This window comes from Microcebus murinus, chromosome 21, assembly GCF_040939455.1.
Source record: "Microcebus murinus isolate Inina chromosome 21, M.murinus_Inina_mat1.0, whole genome shotgun sequence".
Lineage (NCBI taxonomy): Eukaryota > Metazoa > Chordata > Mammalia > Primates > Cheirogaleidae > Microcebus > Microcebus murinus.
Genome location: NC_134124.1, coordinates 39,205,276 through 39,225,408, shown reverse-complemented (window position 1 = coordinate 39,225,408; position 20,133 = coordinate 39,205,276). Strand labels below are relative to the sequence as shown.

The following is a 20,133-nucleotide window of genomic DNA, read 5'->3' as shown; positions in this document are numbered from 1 at the left end:
AGTATGAAAAATGCTCTGTGATCAATGTATGACCATTTTGGGAATAATGCAAATAAATGAACTGCACTAGGCGTGGTTCCATTCATTAGTCTTATTTCTAGCTCTAGCTCTGTTTTTAAAATTTCACAAAACTATTGTTTTAAATTTTGGGATTTTTTAACTTTTTGTATATTTCCTTCTAATATTTTTCTGTGCTTTTTTAAAAACTAAGATTGTGCAGTATTTTTGTAATATTTTAGCATAATAGTATTATACTCTATACCAACATCCTTTTTAATGGATTTATGATAGTATTTTTTATCAGTGTCTGACATTTAGGTTTCTCATAAGTCTTCACTATCAGGAGCTTCTTTGTGCATGAAATTTTTCCTGTCTCCTTCCCTTCTAATCCCCCATATTTTGAATTATTTCCATAGAAAAGTCTTCAAGATGTAGAATTACAGGGTTAAAGAATTGGAACATTTTAAGGTTTATGATCACTGGTGTGCTGGTAAACTTTTTAACAAGCTGTTAACTTTTAACAATGCAGGTGGACCATTCCTAATTTTTTCAAGTTTTTTGAAAACCAAAAAGGCAAAAGCAGGAGTCCTGATTTTGTAGTGTGTGCTGATTTCTGAGGTTTCTGTACTCCCACTGTGGCCAATTTCAAGCTACCAACGTAAAGTCACAGAATGCAGAGTTGGGAAGAGACAGTAACAACTGGCTCCATAAACCTATATGAGCTGGCTCCAGCATACCACTGCTTACAACTGTTCCCCACAACCCCGCCAGTTTCCCTCCTGCCAAGCATGTACCCTCACCAACATCAGACATTATACAATTGCACACATTTGGTAGGTAGAAAATGGGCCTTGTTTAAGTTCTTATTTCTCTCAATGAAATGTAGATTCTACTTACTGCTCTGACTGATGCTGCATTGCTACAACATATAGTCATCAGTCAGGCCAGTCCTTATGATTACATTAGCAGTAGCCCATAGCACTGTCCCATTGTCAATCTTTTGGGAAAGCTTGCTTGACTCTTCTACTTTTCCTGAGAGTTGTCATTGAAGATTGAATGTTTGGGAAATGTTTTGTAATTTCACTAACATTAGCCTTTAATTCTAGGGCTTTTAAATCTGTGGACAAGAGCAATAGCAAAGGAGCAACAATTTATATGCTATTAGTTGGGCTCTTTCTTCACTTAGTGATTTTTCTGTGTCTTGGCAGCTGTCTGTGACTTTGAAGTGCATTCGATATTTGAAATTTTTCATCGTACTTTTAAAGCTTTTGTGTGCTTCCTGTTATATCAAGAGTTTGGATAATAAAGACAGTCATTTATCAGATAAGCATGTTTTATGGAATCATTGTGGAAATTTCTCCAGCTGAAGACACACAAATTGACAATTTTGCTCTTTTTTTCCTCGCATGATACTTTTTTCAGCAGCTTGCTTTAGTGGACTGTAGCCAGATCGTGACTGAATGATTTCAATGAATTGTTTGTTCTCAGCCAAGTAGGAAGGAATATTTATTTCATAAATTTTCTAAACAAAGTTTTTCTTCAATTATGTTTTGCTGCTTTCTGGTGATTTGTATTATAAAAGGAAGTGCTTTTCCTAAGTTCACACAATTAATTTGTATTAATAGCATGCCGGTTTAAAACCCAGAATTCCTAGCCAGTGATTATTTATGAAAGCCATTTTTAAAAAAGTACTGTTTACCCATAGTAAGCTGGCTTACCTAGCATTGTCCCAACTATTAATAATTCCTACAGTGATTGAGGGTGAGTTGGTTCCTAAAGCACTTAGTGATTTTGTAGTCACTTTGGAATCAGCAAAGAGAGATTAAATGATACTCAGCCTAACGTCAAATGGATTCTGTCATTTTCCTATCTGATGCATGCCTTCTGCACTCATGTGTCTCGTGGGTAGGAAAGTTACCTTGAAGCATTTTCAAGCTGACCACCCTTTATGGATATGTGATAGATTTTCCTCCTTAGCAGATCATTCCTGCTGTGTATGGCTCAGCTTAGGTCAGGTTGCTCTAAGCAATGTATGCTTAGTATTTTCTGCTCAGGGAAAGATTTTTTTCTTATTACCTTTTTACGCCATTGCCTTTATTCTTGGTATCAGAATCATACTTATTCTTTAAAATTAGGCATCCGCTTGTTGCGTCTAATAAATATTTTAATTTGACATATAATTTAGATATCATTTAGTCCCAACTCTACATTTACAGAGGATAAAACCTAGAGCCAGAGAATATTTGATAAGCTAGAACTTATCCCCTTCTTTTGTCTGCCAGTTAAGAAACGATAACCTTGAAACAGAAGATAGATAACTATGTACAGTCATGCACTGTGTAACTATGTTCCAGCAACAGCAGGCTGCATATATGGCAGTGGTCCCATAAGATTATAATATAGTATTTTTACTGTGCCTTTTCTATGTTTAGATATACAAACACCATTCTGTTACAGTTGCCTGCAGTGCTCAGCAGTCACATACTGTAAAGGTTTGTAGCCTAGCAGCATCAGACCACACCACACAGCCCAGGTGTGTAGTAGGCTGTGCCATCCAGGTTTGTGTGAGTACATTCTATGATGTTGGCACAATGATGAAATCACCTAATGCATTTTTCAGAGCACATGCCCGCCAAGTGACACTTGACTATAATGACGATGGATTGAACTGAACAAAGAGGTCAATGAAGTTACTATAAGAGTGTGTTTATGTTGTTTTTATAGTTACCATTTGTTGAGCACTTGCCTTGTTCCCAGTCTCTATGCTAAGTACTGGTAAGAGTTATCTTGTAGTTATTGTATAGATGAGAACATTAAGGTATAGAGAGATTAAGTAAATTGCCAAAGGCCACATGAGAGTGAGTGACCCATGACATTTGATAAGAGGCCTGGTTTACTTAAAATTTAGCATCTCTACAGGAATGACGTTTTCTGGATTGATACAGCCTAAGTTCTTCCTAAATAATCCATAGGATAGCCTTTAGATGCCATGTAAGATTGAGCATTAATATAGTCTATGTTGTTTTGTGACCTATATAGGGCTTTTTTTCTCTTTAGTGTTCGGTATAGTTTTATGATTCTGGAGCCTGAAGGAATCCTTTGAAATGACAGAATTCAGCCTTTTCACTTTACAGGTGAGGAAGGAGCTTCCCCCAAGGTCTTAGAATCCATTAGCCGCAGAATTTGAACAGATACCTGCTGACTCTCCAGCCAGAGCAATTTTTTGCTGCATCAGGCCATTTTGTTCATTGTAAGCTGTTTCAACATCATGGAAGTAGAAATGCCAGTTTCTCCCTTCTCTCCCTTTCCATGCTGGATAGAATTGTAAATGCTTTTTATGAATAAAAACAATGTAAAGTTGAAGTGATGATTACTTAATAAATATAATTTGTCTGGCAGATGCTTTCTGTCACAGTTGATGGAGGGGAACATAAAAAGGTATCCCTGCTGGAAGAGTGCCAGATGGAGTGGCCAGCTGGATCCAAAGAGCTCAAGGAAGACAATTCTTAATTCAGAGGAAGCCCTAGGCTGGAGATTGCATTCTCAGAGTTCTTTCCATTCTCGTAGGAAACCCTCTTCTTAATCATACACTCACATTCTCACTCAGGAGAATCCCACTATTAAAATGTCATTGAATGGAGAACCTGTACTGTTGAAAAAGGAAAGCAGGAAGGGAAAGGAACTTGCTGAAGTGCTGCATCATGGTTTTGTATGGAAGCTTCAGGTCTCTGTCAGTCAGACATCACCTTTCCCCTCTCGCTGTCCAGGGAATTGGGGAGGGGTCCATATATTAGGGCCTGGAGAAATTTACAAATTCATCTACTCAGTAGATATTTGCTGAGCATTGGGTACTGTGCTAGGTAGCGGAGCTGGAAAATGAGTGTGGCTGATGCTGCTCCCACCCTCACAGAGCTTCTAGACCAGCAAGAGAAACAGATATGAAATACATCCTGTATTTTCTCCATTCTAAATACTTTTTTCTTCATATTTTAATTTTTCCAAAATCATGAATTTCGTACAATTATGTATATTTAATGTGACATTTCCCCCCCTTTTTTTCCTGCTCAGTTTGAAAGTGCATTGTATAATCTATGGTGATGTAAATTGGGAAAATACAGTGGTTCAGTAACCAGTCACAATAAGGAAAAATGTGGAGTGCAATGAACACTATTTTAAGCAAGTACTCATTTCTCCTTCTTAGACTCTAGGTGGCTAGTGCTGAATGCTGTGTACATAAGAATCACATGGGTGTTCACTGGACATGCAGGTATTGGTATCTAGAGAGGTCATGGATCAGATTGGGTGTGTGGGTAGAGGGGGTTGGTCAAATTCAAGAAGCTTCCATGCAATTCTGACACGGTGGTCTGTGGTGGACCACACTTTGAGAAACTCTGCTGCAAATTATCAAGCAGGGGTTTGTAACCTCATTACACATTGGAATCACCTGTGATCTTTTCAAACAACTAATGCTCAAGCCAAACCCCAGACCAATTAAATCAGAACCTTTGGAAATGGGTCCCTAGGCAGGAGTATTTTTGAAAGCTCCCAAGGTAAAGCTCAAACATGTTCAAGTTTGAGAACCACTCTTGCCCTCTCACCCTGGGCTGCCCTCTGCCATGCTGTGATGTACCATGAAGGCCCTCACCAAATGCTAGCACCATGCTCTAGGACTTCCCAACCTCCAGAACTGTGAGCTAAATAAATTTTTTTCTTTATATAAAAAAAAAAGTTTGAGAACCACGGCAATCAAGGGTTAAGGATCAGAGCAGCATTTCTTTTTTTTCTTTTTTTTTCTTTTTTTTTTTTAAAGCCTTTATTTTAAGCTAGTTTTTTTTAAAATTTCATCAACATAAGATCTCTTGGCTGTAGACTGAGGGAAAAAAACTTTCAGCACCAATTGTTAGCACCTCAAACAATGATATAAAGCGGTTAACATGGTTAACATGCTTTTTACGTGAGACTCAAGATTAAGCTGTTTTTTAAAAACTATTTAAATGATCTCAAAACAATGTTTAGTGTATAAACTTGAGCACATTTATAGAGTAAGATTATTTTGAGATTCTTATGGATTTTAACCATTATTCACTTTTTATCTTAAATTGCTATATAAAAATTAATAAATTAGAATTTTTTTTTTTTAGGCAAAAACTCTATTATAGTAACACAATGTAATTATAACTAGCTAGATTGTAAAGAGTAGGACAAAAATGGACAAGACCAAGGTAAAACTAAAGTTTTCAATTTTTTACAACTTACAGGACAACTTTGAATTTTTAACAGTATTGTTAAATGAGTTGAACACACCTTGTGCACCTCTCTACAGGCATTGAATGAGTGGAGGTAAACTATTTTTGCAGTTAGGATTAAAAGACCAAAACTAATATGTTTTTTATACACTTTTAACGATTAAATTTGGATTTTTTTTCTTCTACTTGGTGTTTTATTTATTCTAATTTGCTGACTCAGGTACATTTGCATTTTTACCTTAAAGTTAAACACATAAGTATTTTTGTTGGTAACCCAGATTTAGTTAATATTATTTGACCAAATATTAAATTTACTTAACAAAAATCACCCATTACTTTGTCGTTGGCTGAGTTTACTTTTTTTTTTTTTTTTTTTTTTGAGACAGAGTCTCACTTGTTGCCCAGGCTAGAGTGAGTGCCGTGGCGTCAGCCTAGCTCACAGCAACCTCTAACTCCTGGGCTAGAGCGATCCTTCTGCCTCAGCCTCCCGGGTAGCTGGGACTACAGGCATGCGCCACCATGCCCAGCTAATTTTTTCTATATATATTAGTTGGCCAATTAATTTCTTTCTATTTATAGTAGAGACGAGGTCTCGATCTTGCTCAGGCTGGTTTCGAACTCCTGACCTTCCAGAGCAGCATTTCTGAACCATCCATGGGCATATGAATCACCTGGGTTCTCTTTAAAATTCAGACTATGAGCCAGCAGGTCTGGGGAGGGGACCTGGGATTCTGCCTTTCTCACGGGCTCCCAGGGGATGTTTATGCATGCATGCTGCTGGTGCAAGGGCCACGTTTTGAGGAACATGGGAAGACATAGAGCCAATTCAGAGTTTTTGAGGTAACGAAAGCCCAGAGGTTTTTTGTTTTTTTATTTATTTTTATTTTTTTGTCTATAAGACCACCTGCTCAAATGATTTCCAAACTCAAGTCCATGGACTGAACCAGCTGCATCAGAATTACTCAGAAGCTTGATACAGATAAAGACATGGATGGATTGCTGGGCTTACCCTGAAGATTCTATCATTGATCATGATATTAGTATTGCTGTGTATATGCTGGACTTTTCATGTCCAGTATCAGCTCATTTAATCTTCACTATAACTCTATCAAATAGGTAATATTTGATAATATTCTGAATCATCCCCCCATGATTCAGATTAAAAAACTGAGGCTTTGAGGGGTTAAATACTTTGCCCTAGCTTAGAATAGTCTTGGTAAGCTCTATTTTTAAAAGTTCCCTAGGCCGGGCACAGTGGCTCACACCTGTAATCCTAGCACTCTGGGAGGCTGAGGTGGGTGGATTGCTCGAGGTCAGGAGTTCAAAACCAGCTTGAGCAAGAGTGAGACCCCATCTCTACTAAAAATAGAAATTAATTGGCCAACTAAAAATATATATAGAAAAAATTAGCCGGGCATGGTGGCGCATGCCTGTAGTCCCAGCTACTCGGGAGGTTGAGGCAGGAGGATTGCTTGGGCCCAGAAGTTTGAGGTTGCTGTGAGCTAGGCTGATGCCACGGCACTTACTCTAGCCTGGGCAGCAAAGTGAGACTCTGTCTCAAAAAAAAAAAGTTCCCTGGATGCTGCTGATGTTTTATCTCTCTGTGGAAAAGGCAATCTCAAGTAAAGGTATCCTGTATTTTCTGACAGATTTAACCGTAAATATGAACCTGTTTGTGTTAACTGTGAATCTATCTATCTGCATTTAAAACATGAAAATGCATCTAGACAGAAAAGGCTTCAATTTTAGGAATATGAAAAATCTGCTTCAGCTTGTAAAACATGAAAAAAAAGAAAAAAGAAATAAGTTGGGAAGTGTTCTATAAAAAGCGAAAATTTTATATAATGGAGAAGGCAGCAACATATTTATAAGGAATATCTCTGAAATAATGCAATAATTATCTGATAAAACAATAGTACAATTCATTTCAGAGATTTATTGAGCACAGAAGAAAACTGCTGAATTGTCCTTCAAAAGGAAATAGAAAAATATTTGGTATATCAGTACAATGGAATACCTTTCAGTCACTACACACAATAGTTGTAGAAAAACATTTACTGGCATGGAAGTGAGTTTACAATGTAGTAAGAGATATAAAACAATACTTATAACATCTCATTTTTCTTTAAAAGTTGCTGTAATTAAAATATATTTATCCAAAGAATAAAGTTATGGGTGGTTATATACCAAGATGTTAATAGTAGTTCTCTCTGAGTAGTGGGGCTATGGTATACCTTCTTTCTTTTTTTTTTTAATCTGAATATTGGTTAAGCTCCTGCTTTGTGATTGACACTTTACCAAGCATTATGGGGAAAAAAGTGTTTGGGCTGATTCTATCCTTACAAAACTAACTGGATCTATAATAGATTAAACAAAAATATATCAGCCATCTTTTTATTTAATCCATGCTGTGCTTATAAAGGGAACCTGTGGATTAATTTATAGTTCTCTACCAGCCATTGTCCCTCTCCCCCAACTCACATCTGTTTCCATTCCACTTGCCCATCCACCTATTTGTCCATTCATCCTTCTTTTCATCATGCAGTTAACATTCACTATGCATCTGCTATATATCTCTCATTAATGCTCTCTGCTCTCTAGATGCTCATTGTCTTTTTTTAAAAAAAATAAACTTTTTTTTTTTTTTTTTTGAGACATAGTCTCACTCTGTTGTCCAGGCTAGAGTGAGTGCCGTGGCGTCAGCCTAGCTCACAGCAACCTCAAACTCCTGGGCTCAAGCAATCCTACGGCCTCAGCCTCCTGAGTAGCTGAGACTACAGGCATGTGCCACCATGCCCAGCTAATTTTTTCTATATATTTTTAGTTGGCCAATTAATTTGTTTCTATTTTTAGTAGAGACGGGGTCTTGCTCTTGCTCAGGCTGATTTCGAACTCCTGACCTCGAACAATCCACCCGCCTCGGCCTCCAGAGTGCTAGGATTACACTAGCACTGAGCCACCATGTGAGCCACCACGCCCGGCCAAAATAAACTTTTAATTTTGGAATAATTTTAGATTTATAGATGATAGTTGCAAAGACAGTACAGAGAGTTCCCATATACCTTCACCCAGTTTCAGTTTTTTCTAATGTTATTACCTTACATTACCATGGTACATTTGTCAAAACTAGGAAACCAACATTAGTACATTACTGTTCACGCTAGACTTTATTCAGATTTTACCAGTTTTCCCAGTAACATCCCCTTTCTGTTCCAGGACCCAATCCAGGATGCTACATTGCATTTTGTTGTCAGGTCTCCTCTGTCTTCTCTGGTCTGTAATAGTTTCTCAGACTTTCTTTGTTTTTGATGATTTTGGATCTTGGCAGTTTTGAGGAATTTTGGTCAGTTATTTTTGTAGAATTCCCCTTAATTTGGGTTTGTCTGATGTGTTTTTGTGATTAGACTGGGGTTTTTGGAAAGAATACCACTGAGTGAAATACCCTTGTCATCACGTTGCATCCAGGGTACCTAGTATCCACATGAAATTCTGGATAATGTTAAATTGATCATTCGGTTAAAGTAATATTTGCCGGTTTCTCCACTGCAAATTTACTGTTTTTCCCTCTGGATGTGAGTCACTGAGCTCAGCCACCCTGTAGGACAGGAAGGATTAAGTTTCCTGAAGGAGGGCAGTGTCAACATATTTTGTTGGAAATCTTTAAGGAACTCTTGTCCCTTCATCTTTGTTGATTTATTCCATTACTTACAGCAGTATGGACTCATAGGTATATTTATCTTATACTTTGGGTTATAATTCAACACACAATTATTTTTTTCCTTAAATTGTTTTTACCTTGGCCACTGAGAGTCTTTCAGTTGGCTCCTGGGTCCCCTTGGCATGCCCCCGTTCTTTTGTTTTTTGAGTACTTCCTTATTTTCTGGTACTACAAGATGCTCCAGGCTCATCTTGTATTTTCCCTGTCCGAGCCTTGATTCCTTTTCCTGGAATCAAGATATGGCTGCTGGGCACTCATTGTCTTTGAGAGGAAGAAGGCAGAAAAAGTGAAAACGTTATGTGTACTGTACAAAGAGCTATGGAAGCAGGGAGGACACAGTAGGTACTTCTGCCAATGGAAGTCTTCACTGAAGAAATGGTATTTTAATTTGAGTAGAGATTTCTAGACAGAGGTCGGGGTTCGGGGGAGAGATGGGAAAAGGTAGGAGAAGCTATATGTATATGCAAAATCAAGGGAAAATGACTTTAATTTGATCTGACTGTAGACTTAGAAATGGTAGTAGCCCTTCTTTGATTTTCTCATTAACATAAAAATTAGTCATTTTCACATATTGTATTTCTTTAAGGGAGGATTTTTCTCTATATGAGCCCTGACTGTTGACTGTTCTCCCTCCTTCCTTGTCTTCCTTCCAGTCTTTCTTCCACCTAAATGTATCTGGTTCTTACTCTCTGCCAGGCCCAAGGCCAGGCTCAGAGGATACAGAGGAGAATCTGACAGCTCCTTCCAGCAAGTAGTTTTCCAGTCCAGTGTGAGATCCTTTTGCTCTCTTCTGTTCCCTTTAGCCCTTTACCAAATATCTAATTTTTAATTCTTTGCAGAAAGCATAAAAAGTAAAGAGAAAGTACTAGCAACGTCTGTATTGTGAATCTGACATGATACTTGACTCACTTGAAAGTCTTTTCTGTTCACAGATAACAATTGGTGTATATGATCCCTGTAACTTAGCCCAGTACCCCGGATGGCCTTTGAGGAATTTTTTGGTCCTAGCAGCCCACAGATGGTATTTATGAGTGTGTCTGTCTGTCTTTGTCTGTATGTTTTCGACAGTGTGTCTGCCTGTGTCTATATCTCTGTTTTCCCAAATGTATCTTTATCATGGAAACCAGATAATAAATCAATCAATCATGATCCAGTGTCCATACTGGTGAGCCCTTAAACAGGTCTGTTAGGAAGCTGCAGACTCTGACCATACTGTCCTAATGATATTTTAGCCTGTGGTAGGGTGGGTAGCCAGGGGTCTGTCACTGAAATTCTGAAGCCTCTCTTCCAGCTGTCTGGGTTGCTTTCAGAGAGAATTTTTCTTATTGCTGTTATCCTCCATATTTCTTAACCCTAAAATAATTAAAACAGAGGGTATCTAAAAGGCCAATATATATTTGAAAAGATGTTCAACATCGTTAGTTATCAATGAAATAAAATTAAAACCATCATGAGATGCTAATACATATAACAAAAATGAGCGTACCGAGTATGTTGAAGATGTGGAGCAATTGGAACTCTCAAATACTGCTGAAAAAATATTTGGCAATCTACCAAAGTTAAAAATATCTATGGCTAAGCAATGTTACTATTAAGTGTAGTATGCACAGAAGTGCATATGTAGATACAAGCAAAACACATATACAAGAATATTTATAGCAGCATTATTCTTAACCAAAAAACTGTAAATAACCCATGTGTCCTTCAGTAATGAAATGAAGAATAAATTGTAGTGTGTACCCCTTACAGTGGAATGCCATGTTGCAGTGAATCTGAATGAACTACTAATACATGTATCAACATGGGTGAATTTAAAAAATATAATGTTGTATGAAATAAGCTGGACCCAAAAGAATACATATCCTATGATTTTATTTACGTAAAGTTCAAAGCAGGCAAAACCAATGTGTGGATTTAGAAGTTAAAGTAGTTGTTACTTTTGAAGGGAGTGGTTAATGACTTAGAGAAGGCATGAGACAGTCTCCTTTGTACTTGGGATTTGTATGATTTTCTTCGTTGCTTTCTTAAATAAAAATGTTTATTTGAAATTATGAAGATAAATAAATTATAGATTGTCCCCAGAGAGATAAAATCTGTAATTATCTGGGTGGTAAGTCTGTATAGTGAAAATGGGCTTCTAACTACTAACTGAGGTGCCATTTCATAGAATGGAAGTTCAGATGGGGGGAAAGGGAACCAGAAGAACCCATGTCTTAGACATTCTTTTTAAATGTCTTACGTGCATTTTTTCCCTGCATTTAAAAGATTCATTTGTCTGAATTATTTATATGCAGTGTGATTGTTACATAAAATTCACCTAGAATGAAATCACAGCCAATTCATTGTTGACCCTCTAAATACTTGGACAGAGGAAGCATATGTGAATATGTTCAAAATCTCTCAAAAGTTAAGGCCATCCCCCAAGGGTGTCAGTGAGGCGTAATTACAGTGAATTGAATTCTCTCCAACTGGTTTGCTGAAGCTCTTATGTGAGCCCTTTTTTTTCTTCCCTAAAAAAAATAAATAAATAAATAAATAAAACTCTGGGGCATGACAACAGGAGTAGCAGTTTCCAGTTTGTTGAAGTCCTCTGCTTCCGTGACCGAACCATGCAGGGAGCGAGAGACGTCACCCACAGCATCGTCTTCGAAGTGAAGCTTCCAGAAATGGCGTTTAGCCCAGGTAATTTGCCAGTCTTTGAGAATGCATATAATTACCATTTATCAGAAACTGAATCAGGTTTTCTTTCTTTTCATCCCTTCACAATGGTAGCAGAAGGGAGAGAAAAGTACAGCTTCCTCTTTGCCAGCACAAACATCTACTTTGAACAGAGGGCATGCTCTGCTATTCAGGCTGAAACAAAGAGAAAGATTGTCACCAGGACATTTTCTCCAGGCAGTTTTTTTAGTCTTGATGATTTTGTCCGCCTAGTTTTCATTTTCATTTTTGTTTAGCACAAAATCTTTATTCCTGTCCATTCTTGGAGGATGTGATATTAATGTACTTAGATATTTATTTATTATATACTTTTTAAAGTTGTGTTTGATCCCATTCTCCATAGAGTAAACTGGTCAGTAAAAGTGCCATTTCTCCTTCCACATTTAACATTTTCATTCAATCCTGCGTGACAGACATCAGCTATTATTCCTGTTTTGTAAATTCAGAAACTTTGTGAGACATTTTATCTATAGAGATATATGTGTGTATGTGTATATATATATATGTACATATGTACACACATTTATATTTTTACATATGTCACAGAAATAGAATACATACTCAAGTTTGAGTAAAATAAGGATAATAATGCCCAACTCATAGAGTATTCTTTTTTTTTTTTTGGCCAGTCAAATTTAGTAATAGAATATTCTTTTATGAGTAATGTATGTCCTGTGTCAAAGAGATTGCACAATATCTGGCATATCATAGATGCTTACTAAAGGTTATTTAATGCTAATTTCCTATGTCATGTGAAACCTAGTACTTTTATACATCTTGCCAAGATAGTCCCTTATATCCATGTGACTTACATGCTCTCCAGAGTACTTTCACATATATAGTTTAATTTGTTTCTCACAACATCCCTGTAGTTCCGAGGCATATTTCTTTCTTTAATCCATAGGTATGCCTTAAAGTGTGTGTGTGGGAGGGAAGGGGTTGTCAAAATCTCTTCTGAGAAACTAATATCTTTCCTAGAATGCAAAAGTCAGAATTCAGGATTGGCTCGGGTGACATTCTATCAGCAATTCTATGCTCCAGCACATATGTGTTAAACAGACTTCTGGGAAAGATTGACAGTACTCTGCTTGATCAGTCAAAGGAGGAAGCTGTTTTTAGTTTAAACTTAGAGCCTTAAGAAATCCTTTGCCTGTCTGCTGTCTTTAGATATTTGCATTGGATTTAGCACCCTCTTCTGGCACATTCTAAAATAGCTTCTATGTACTGTTAACTTGCATGCCATACCTTTGTTTTATTAAACCACACTTAAAGGTAGTCTAGGGAAATAATGTAAGAGTTAATTAAAAAGTGATGAGGGTTTGGTCTGTTACCTTCCGGTAGCACTCACTTAATCCTGCCAACCACCTTGCGGGAGATACTTTTCTTTCACTTTTATGGTAAAGTCACTGAATTACTCTTATTTTCTACTCTATAATGAGGCTAAATGCTTGATAATGCTGACATTCAAACTCAGGAGCCACCATACATTTCCATTTGAAAAAGGTTTTCTATTTTCTCCCATCCAAGTACTAACCAGGCCCGACCCTGCTTAGCTTCCGAGATCAGACGAGATTGGGCGCGTTCAGGGTGGTATGGCCATAGACTATTTTCTAATCTTTCAATACATCTTCTTTATGCTTGATACCAAATGCAGATTATTTAGTTTAGGAAAAGCAGATGAATTTCTTGTTTTTGTATAAATTAATGTTTTCCCCCTTAGCTGTAAATAAAACGTTATAAATAGTTATTCTTTATCGTAATGTGAGCTGAAGGTATTAGTATGATAGTGCTTGTGAGTATTTCTAAGACATACCATAGGTACAATAGTATATGAAGTATTATTTTAAATCTCCTGTATCACTCTTGCTCCCTCCGGGTGTAGCCATGCCCACTATCCATAGCTGGTATAGACTATGCTGGCACCTGGCAAAACGAGGCAGCATACACTATGAGGTGGGAGGGTCCCCTTACTCATCTTACCTCTCATCCTTCGTGTGCTGTTTCTGGTTGCCCAACTGTGGGAGAATAGCACTGAATTTTCCCCTAAAAATATTTTTTCTCATTATTTTGGGGTATGTTATATGGGTATAGGTTATATGGAGGCAAGTATTGTAAATTAAATATTATTATCATAATGTATTTTTTTCATTATTCAGTTTAAGCTATTTCCTTTCACTTGAATGCTTAGGAAAAAAGAAAGTTTAAGCTACATCTAATTTTCTTAGAAATGGCTGTCATCTTTTTGTTAAGAGATGGGGGTCTTGCTATGTTGTCCAGTCTGGCCTTGAACTTATGCACTCAAGCAGTCCTTCTGCCTCAGCCTCTGAGTACCTGGGACTCTAGGCACTAGCCCAGTAGCTACAAACTTTTAAGTATAGAGATCTTTTAATTTGAAATGATACTTTGTTTTTATCTTATAATTTCTTATCTGTAATAGGAGAAAACCTGGGCTGGAGTTATTGATTATGATACTAGGCTGTGATTTTGTAGTTTTTGTCAAGTTCCTGTGCTATGAATTAGAGAAGTGTTTTTTATTTAACATAAGAATAGTAAGAAAATCAAACAAAATATGCATCAATATCAGGTCTAAACTTTTTTTCCCCCCCAGAAAAAGAGTTGTAAAGTCTTAACCACTTTAAGAACTCAAGTCTATTATTTCAGTTTTAGTTTTTCATGGCATTAAAACAAGGGCCACACCATAGTGCCTGACTTAAAGTGGGAAGGGGCATTTGTTTTCTGGTTTCTTGCGTGAGTGACACCCCCAGGCAAACTGGCGCCTAGGTACTTTCAAGGATAATTGGCTTCATGGTTTCCTTTTGGTCATCCTATCCCAGAAACAAAAGATTGTGTACAGGAAATCAATATCTTCCAGATCCCATAATTATATAGAGCAATACTGTTTTAAACAAAAACATCAAAACCTAAAAAATTTCCTAAGGAAGGGAAAATGATTTGATGGAAATCTAAAAGTTAGGAGTATGATGGCCAGTCATGGTGGCTCATGCCTGTAATCCCAGCACTCTACGAGGCCAAGGCAGGAGAATTGCTTGAGGCTAGGAGTTCGAGATCAGCCTAAGCAGGAGTGAGGCCTTGTCTCATCAAAAAATTAGAAAAATTAGCTGGGTGTAGTGGATACTCAGGAGGCTGAGGCAAGAGGATCATTTGAGCCCAGGAGTGTGAGGTTGCAGTGAGCTATGATGACGCCACTGCACTCCAGCCTCGGTGACAGAGTGAGACTCTGACTCAGAAAAAAAAAAAAAAAAAAGTAGGAGTACAGCCAAAGAAAACCAGTATACAATTAGAAACAAAAAATAAAATTCCTCCTACTAATCATGCATGTTACCTTTAAGTCAAGGAGTTTCTGTTCCTTCAGAGACTGTTACTTAAGGTAGACGTTGGAGGTAATGCTGGAAGTATAAGATGGTGGCTGGGTGAATTCCCTGGTTAGGAATTGAGGCTTTAATGCAAGCAGTGAGATTCAGTGAGAAGGGGAGAGTGACAGAGGTCATGAGACATAGGGAGTGGAAGAGAGTGGGCAGCCCCCACTAGTGAGATCTACAAGGCTGTGGTACCACCAGGGAAAGCAAGGCTTCCATTAACGTGAAGAGGTAGCAGGAGTGGTCTACAGAGCAATTGAGATTTTTAAGAGAATTTTGCAACAATAGGATAGCACAGCATTTCCCTGAGTGTGTCCCATGAGGTTTTAATTGTTTTGGGATGACGGAGGGAGATATGGAGAGCTATATAAGTTTGGGAAACACAAAGCCAAATCAAATAAAGTGGTTTCTTTCTGCAGGCGTCTCAGAACTTTTATCTCCCTCATGTGCAATATGAACTTCCAGATTTGGCTGGTAGTGGGGGCTGGATATAAAATACAGATTTAAGTATAGCAGCATTTCCCAAATCTGTTTAGCCACAGGATCTTTATCTTCTGAGAACATTAAGTAGGATGTGTGCTTGAGGAACTGCTGGAATTGGAGTTACAGCGGCCCCCATAGAGAGGGTTAAAAGAGGGCAGTGGAAAATGGATAAGTCAGGGAAGGGGTAATTCAGAGTGGATGAAGATGAGCTTAAAGGGGAGGGCAGCGTAACAGAGGGGCAGTCACCTTGGACTGTGATCTGCACACAGATGCTGAGAGGCCAAGCAGAGGGGCCTGGTGAGGATGGGCAACAGAAGGGACGTGCTGAACTTAATGGGTCAGCTTCCAGTAGGAACGTTGATGGAGAGTGTGCCCCTTAGATAGAGAGCCCGCCACAGGGTTATGCCTGCCCCAGATATGTCTTTCTGGGGGCAACTTCTCGTGAGTCAGAAGTTGAGGCAACTTGGGCCAGAGTTGAGGGCTATTTTAGAAGCTCCTGTGTTCCAGTCTGATAGTCTCTGAACAGGATTCCCAGTAGTTGAGGAAGGTGAGGAAGTAACTGCGGCAAGTAGATGAAAATTCAGGACCTGGGGTCAGAGAAAGAAGTGAACTAAAAGCTTAACATCACATGGGCCGTTGTGAATGTTAACCATTTTTAAGCAAGCTTACTGCTTGAACCTATTTGTTTGTATTCTCCCCTCCTTCGTTAAACTTAGTATTTTATTTGCCTTAAGATTGTCCTAAAGCAGTTGGATGGGAAAAGAACCAGAAAGGAGGCATGGGACCGAGGATGGTGAACCTCAGTGAATGTATGGACCCTAAAAGGTATATTTTGGAAGCTGTTTTCTCCAGTGGGGCTTTTCACACACCAGGTCCTGTCAGGCTGATACCACATTGTGTAATTCAGTTCAGGGTTTCCATTCATATTGGCAGGGAGTATTATTCTGCTCTCTGCCACCTAACTCTTAAGCTTGGATGTAAGAATTAGTATTAACTGTAGATGCCCTGAAGAACGCACAATTCATCTGTTGTTTTAGACATTCTAAATTTTGTTCTTGCTTCAAGTTCAGACTCTCAGATTAGTATACCTGTACTGCCTTTTAATTCTTTATTCATTGTCCTTTGGCCTTGTCCTATTGGCCATTGAAGGATATTATAAGAAGTATTTCAGGGAAACCAGTATTGTATTTGAGAGTGAATGTAAGTGCATTCTTTATCAGGTAGACATGGAAGAAATTTCAGTTTTTAGTACTAGGAAAAACTTTCCTTTTAATCAGTTGGTGTGTTTTTGTTCATGGACACAATGACTGTTACAACTGGTCATGCTTTTCTTTTCACCTTGGCTGCGAGGAGCTCAGTGTCAAATTTGTGGCCCACCACTAGCAATTGCAGATGACTACAGTGGCATGAGTTCCATGTGGGAACCTTTCTCCAACCTGCTTACCCTCAAGCTCCATCTTCTTTGCCCTTTGATCCCAATTTCCTTATTATTTCTTGTTTTCTCCCATAACTACTTTATATTTGGGGGGGCATAGATGAGTGACTGAATGAATAAATAAATCTTTCATTTTCTAGGTTAGCTGAGTCATCAGTGGATCTAAATCTCAAATTGATGTGCTGGAGATTGGTCCCTACTTTAGACTTGGACAAGGTTGTGTCTGTCAAATGTCTGCTACTTGGAGCCGGCACCTTGGGTTGTAATGTAGCTAGGACATTAATGGTAAGTTTGTGGGAGCCAAGTGGCACCTTTGAAGCTCTGGCTTCTCCTCTTGTTTCATTCTACATGATTGTCTTCCATCTCCCAGATTCCTCCTCCCTTCTCTCTCTCCCTTCCTTCCGTTTTTCTTTTTTCAGTGTCTTTTTGGTTAGAAAAGAAATATATGCTTTTATTAAAAGCTAAAAACAGAAAATCTTCCTCCACACCCATCCAAGTCTCACTTCTGAGAATTAAGCAGACTTCATAGATCAGTATGTAACATATCTTTCCCAGATGTTATGTTGGCATATTTAAGCAGAGAGACTTTGTGATCTTTGCTGTTATGTATTTATATTTATAAAAATTACATCATAGCATACTATCTGTAACAGGTTTTTATTTTTAACTTGATAAGAAAAATCATTGTGGCTATCTTTCTATGTTTCCATACAATGTATCTGTGGTATTTTGTTACATGACTATGTCCTCAGTTTATTCAATCAATTTTAGGTTATTTTCCATTTTTTTTCTATTAGAGACTGTATTCTCTATTAGAGAAGATCCTTATACTTGTATGTTTACCTATCCATAGAATTATCTCTTTAGGAAAAAAGCCCTAGATGTGGAATTGCTATGTTAGAATGTATAATTTACATATATATGTAAAAATATATGTTTTTTATTTTAAAAACTTTTCTAAAACTAAATTACCTTCCAAAAACATTATGCTAGTTGGTAGAGCTTTTTTCCACACTTGCCAAAATTGGATATCAACTTTTAAAACCTTTGTCAGAGCAGTCAGTTAATAAGTAACATCTTATTGTTCTAATATGCATTTATTTAATTAGCAAATGTGAGTTTCTTTTGTGAATTAATGATTTTTGTGAAAAAATTGAAAATCATTATTTTTCCATCTTTATCAAATGCTAAATCCCCTTGTATATATATATGAGTTTCTTTATGGATTTTCTATTTTTGACCCATTGATCTATTTTTTATTTCTACATTCCTAGTCACTGTTTTAGTTGGAATTACAGTAAATTTATAGATAAATTAGAAGGGATTGATATCTTTCTGACATTGATCCTTAGTTCCAGAAGTGTTGTTTATCTGTTAATTTAATTAGATAATTTTTATCTTTTAGTAGCTTTTTCTTTATATAGACTTTGCACAGGTCTTATTTAGTTTAAATATGTTATTTTTACATATTTAATTTTTTTTTCATAAAGATATTTCAAGATATTTTCTCCCAGTTGACCATTACTGGGATATAGGAAAGATAGTGACTGTTGCATGTTTATCTTTATCTGGCCATTTTTCTAAGATCTCATAGTTCTAATTGTTTTTTGTTTGACTCTTTTGAATTCTGTAGGTTGATAGTATTCCTCACTAACATTTATATCTCTGTTTCTTTTCCCTGTCTTATAAGATTGGCTTGAACTCCATAGTAATGTTGAGGAATAGCAGTGAGAATTGGCATCTTTGTTTTGTTAATGGCTTTAATGAGAATGCCTCTTGGTTTTGCCTTTAATTTTGATATTGTTTTCTGCTAAATATTCTTTATAAGTTAAAGGAGGTGATTTCTGTTTCTGTATATTTATATCAGAAATCAATGGTGAACTTTATCAGATACATCTATCAAGATAATCAAAGTATTCTAATGTTGAGCTTTCCTAGAATAAACCCTGTTTGTTCTTCGTATCTTATTCTTCTCATATAGTTTGGAGTTCAGTTGGCAATGTTTTATTTATAAATTTTACATCTGAATTCATAAGTTGGTCTATAAGTAATGTTTTTCCTTGTATCTTTGTATTTTTTATAGCTGAGTTATGCTAGCTTTAACAAATAAATGGAAAACTTTTTGCCTTTTTCTAAGCTCCAGAACAGTTTAAATATATGAATTATCTCTTCCTTGATGGTTAGGTAAAATTCAGTTATAAGTCCATCTGGGCCTGATACCTTTTGGAATTTTGTTGGTTGTAGGGGGTGCAGGGAATCTTTGGGAACTTTTATAGATGTTTCTCTGTTGACTTACCTTTTTAGATTTTATGCTGCTTTTCAGTCCATTTGGTTTCCTAGACTATCATCCATTTCATCTAACTTTAAAAATTAATTGACATTAAATACATATGGTGTTCTCTGATCACCTTTTAAATCTTCTCTTTATCTTTTTAAAAATCTTTCCACATTCATAATATATATTTGTGTTTTGTCTTTTTTTCTCTTATTCAGTCTTGCCAGAGAGGCTGGTCTATTAATGTCTTTTTGGAACACTAAATACTTAATTTATGTATTAGTTGTATAATTTTTAAAAATTTTGTTTTGTTCTCAGATTCATTAATGTCTACTTTTTTCTTTATTAGTTTTTTCTTCCTTTTATGGAATTTATTTTATTGTCTCTTTCTAGCTTCTAGAATTATTAGGTGCTTAGATTTTCTTAATTAATAGTTTGAAAAATTATAAAGTCAGCATACATCCATTATAGAAAATTTGTAAAGCATAGAAGTCATAAAGGAAGAAAGAAGACATACACATTGTCCTACCACTTTTTTTTACTTATGTCTTTCTAGTGTTTGTTTAATATATATTGTTAAGTATTATTTGATATATAATAGTGCCCCTTGCTTTTACAATTAGCATTATAAATACTTTCCTATGGAGCAATTTTTTTTTTTGTAGACAGGGTCTTGCTGTGTTACCTAGGCTGGGCATGAACTTGTTATCTTCCCACTTCAATCTCCTGAGTAGCTGAGACTATGGGGGCAGGCCACCACACCTGGCTAAAGCCTTCCTAATGGCTACAGAATATGCCTCCTTATATGATGAAATATAATTTACTGAAACATTCCCCTAATGTTTGGCATTAACATTGTTTCCATTGGCCAGGTATGATAG

At 36.9% G+C, this 20,133-nt stretch overlaps 1 protein-coding gene across 9 annotated transcripts in view; it reads left to right on the top strand.

Annotated features, from left to right (window-relative positions):
• Positions 1-20,133, top strand: part of ATG7 (autophagy related 7) — a 256,593-nt gene that overhangs the window by 44,812 nt on the left and 191,648 nt on the right. For 8 of the 9 annotated variants that reach the window (XM_012785243.3, XM_075996335.1, XM_075996336.1 and 5 more), the window contains exons 8-11: positions 9,897-9,985; positions 11,525-11,646; positions 16,277-16,367; positions 17,118-17,262. The exons of the other annotated variant lie outside the window; for it this stretch is intronic. In XM_012785243.3, coding sequence (XP_012640697.2) covers positions 9,897-9,985; positions 11,525-11,646; positions 16,277-16,367; positions 17,118-17,262 — 447 coding nt within the window. The remainder of the gene's footprint in view (positions 1-9,896; positions 9,986-11,524; positions 11,647-16,276; positions 16,368-17,117; positions 17,263-20,133) is intronic. 9 annotated transcript variants of the gene reach the window in all.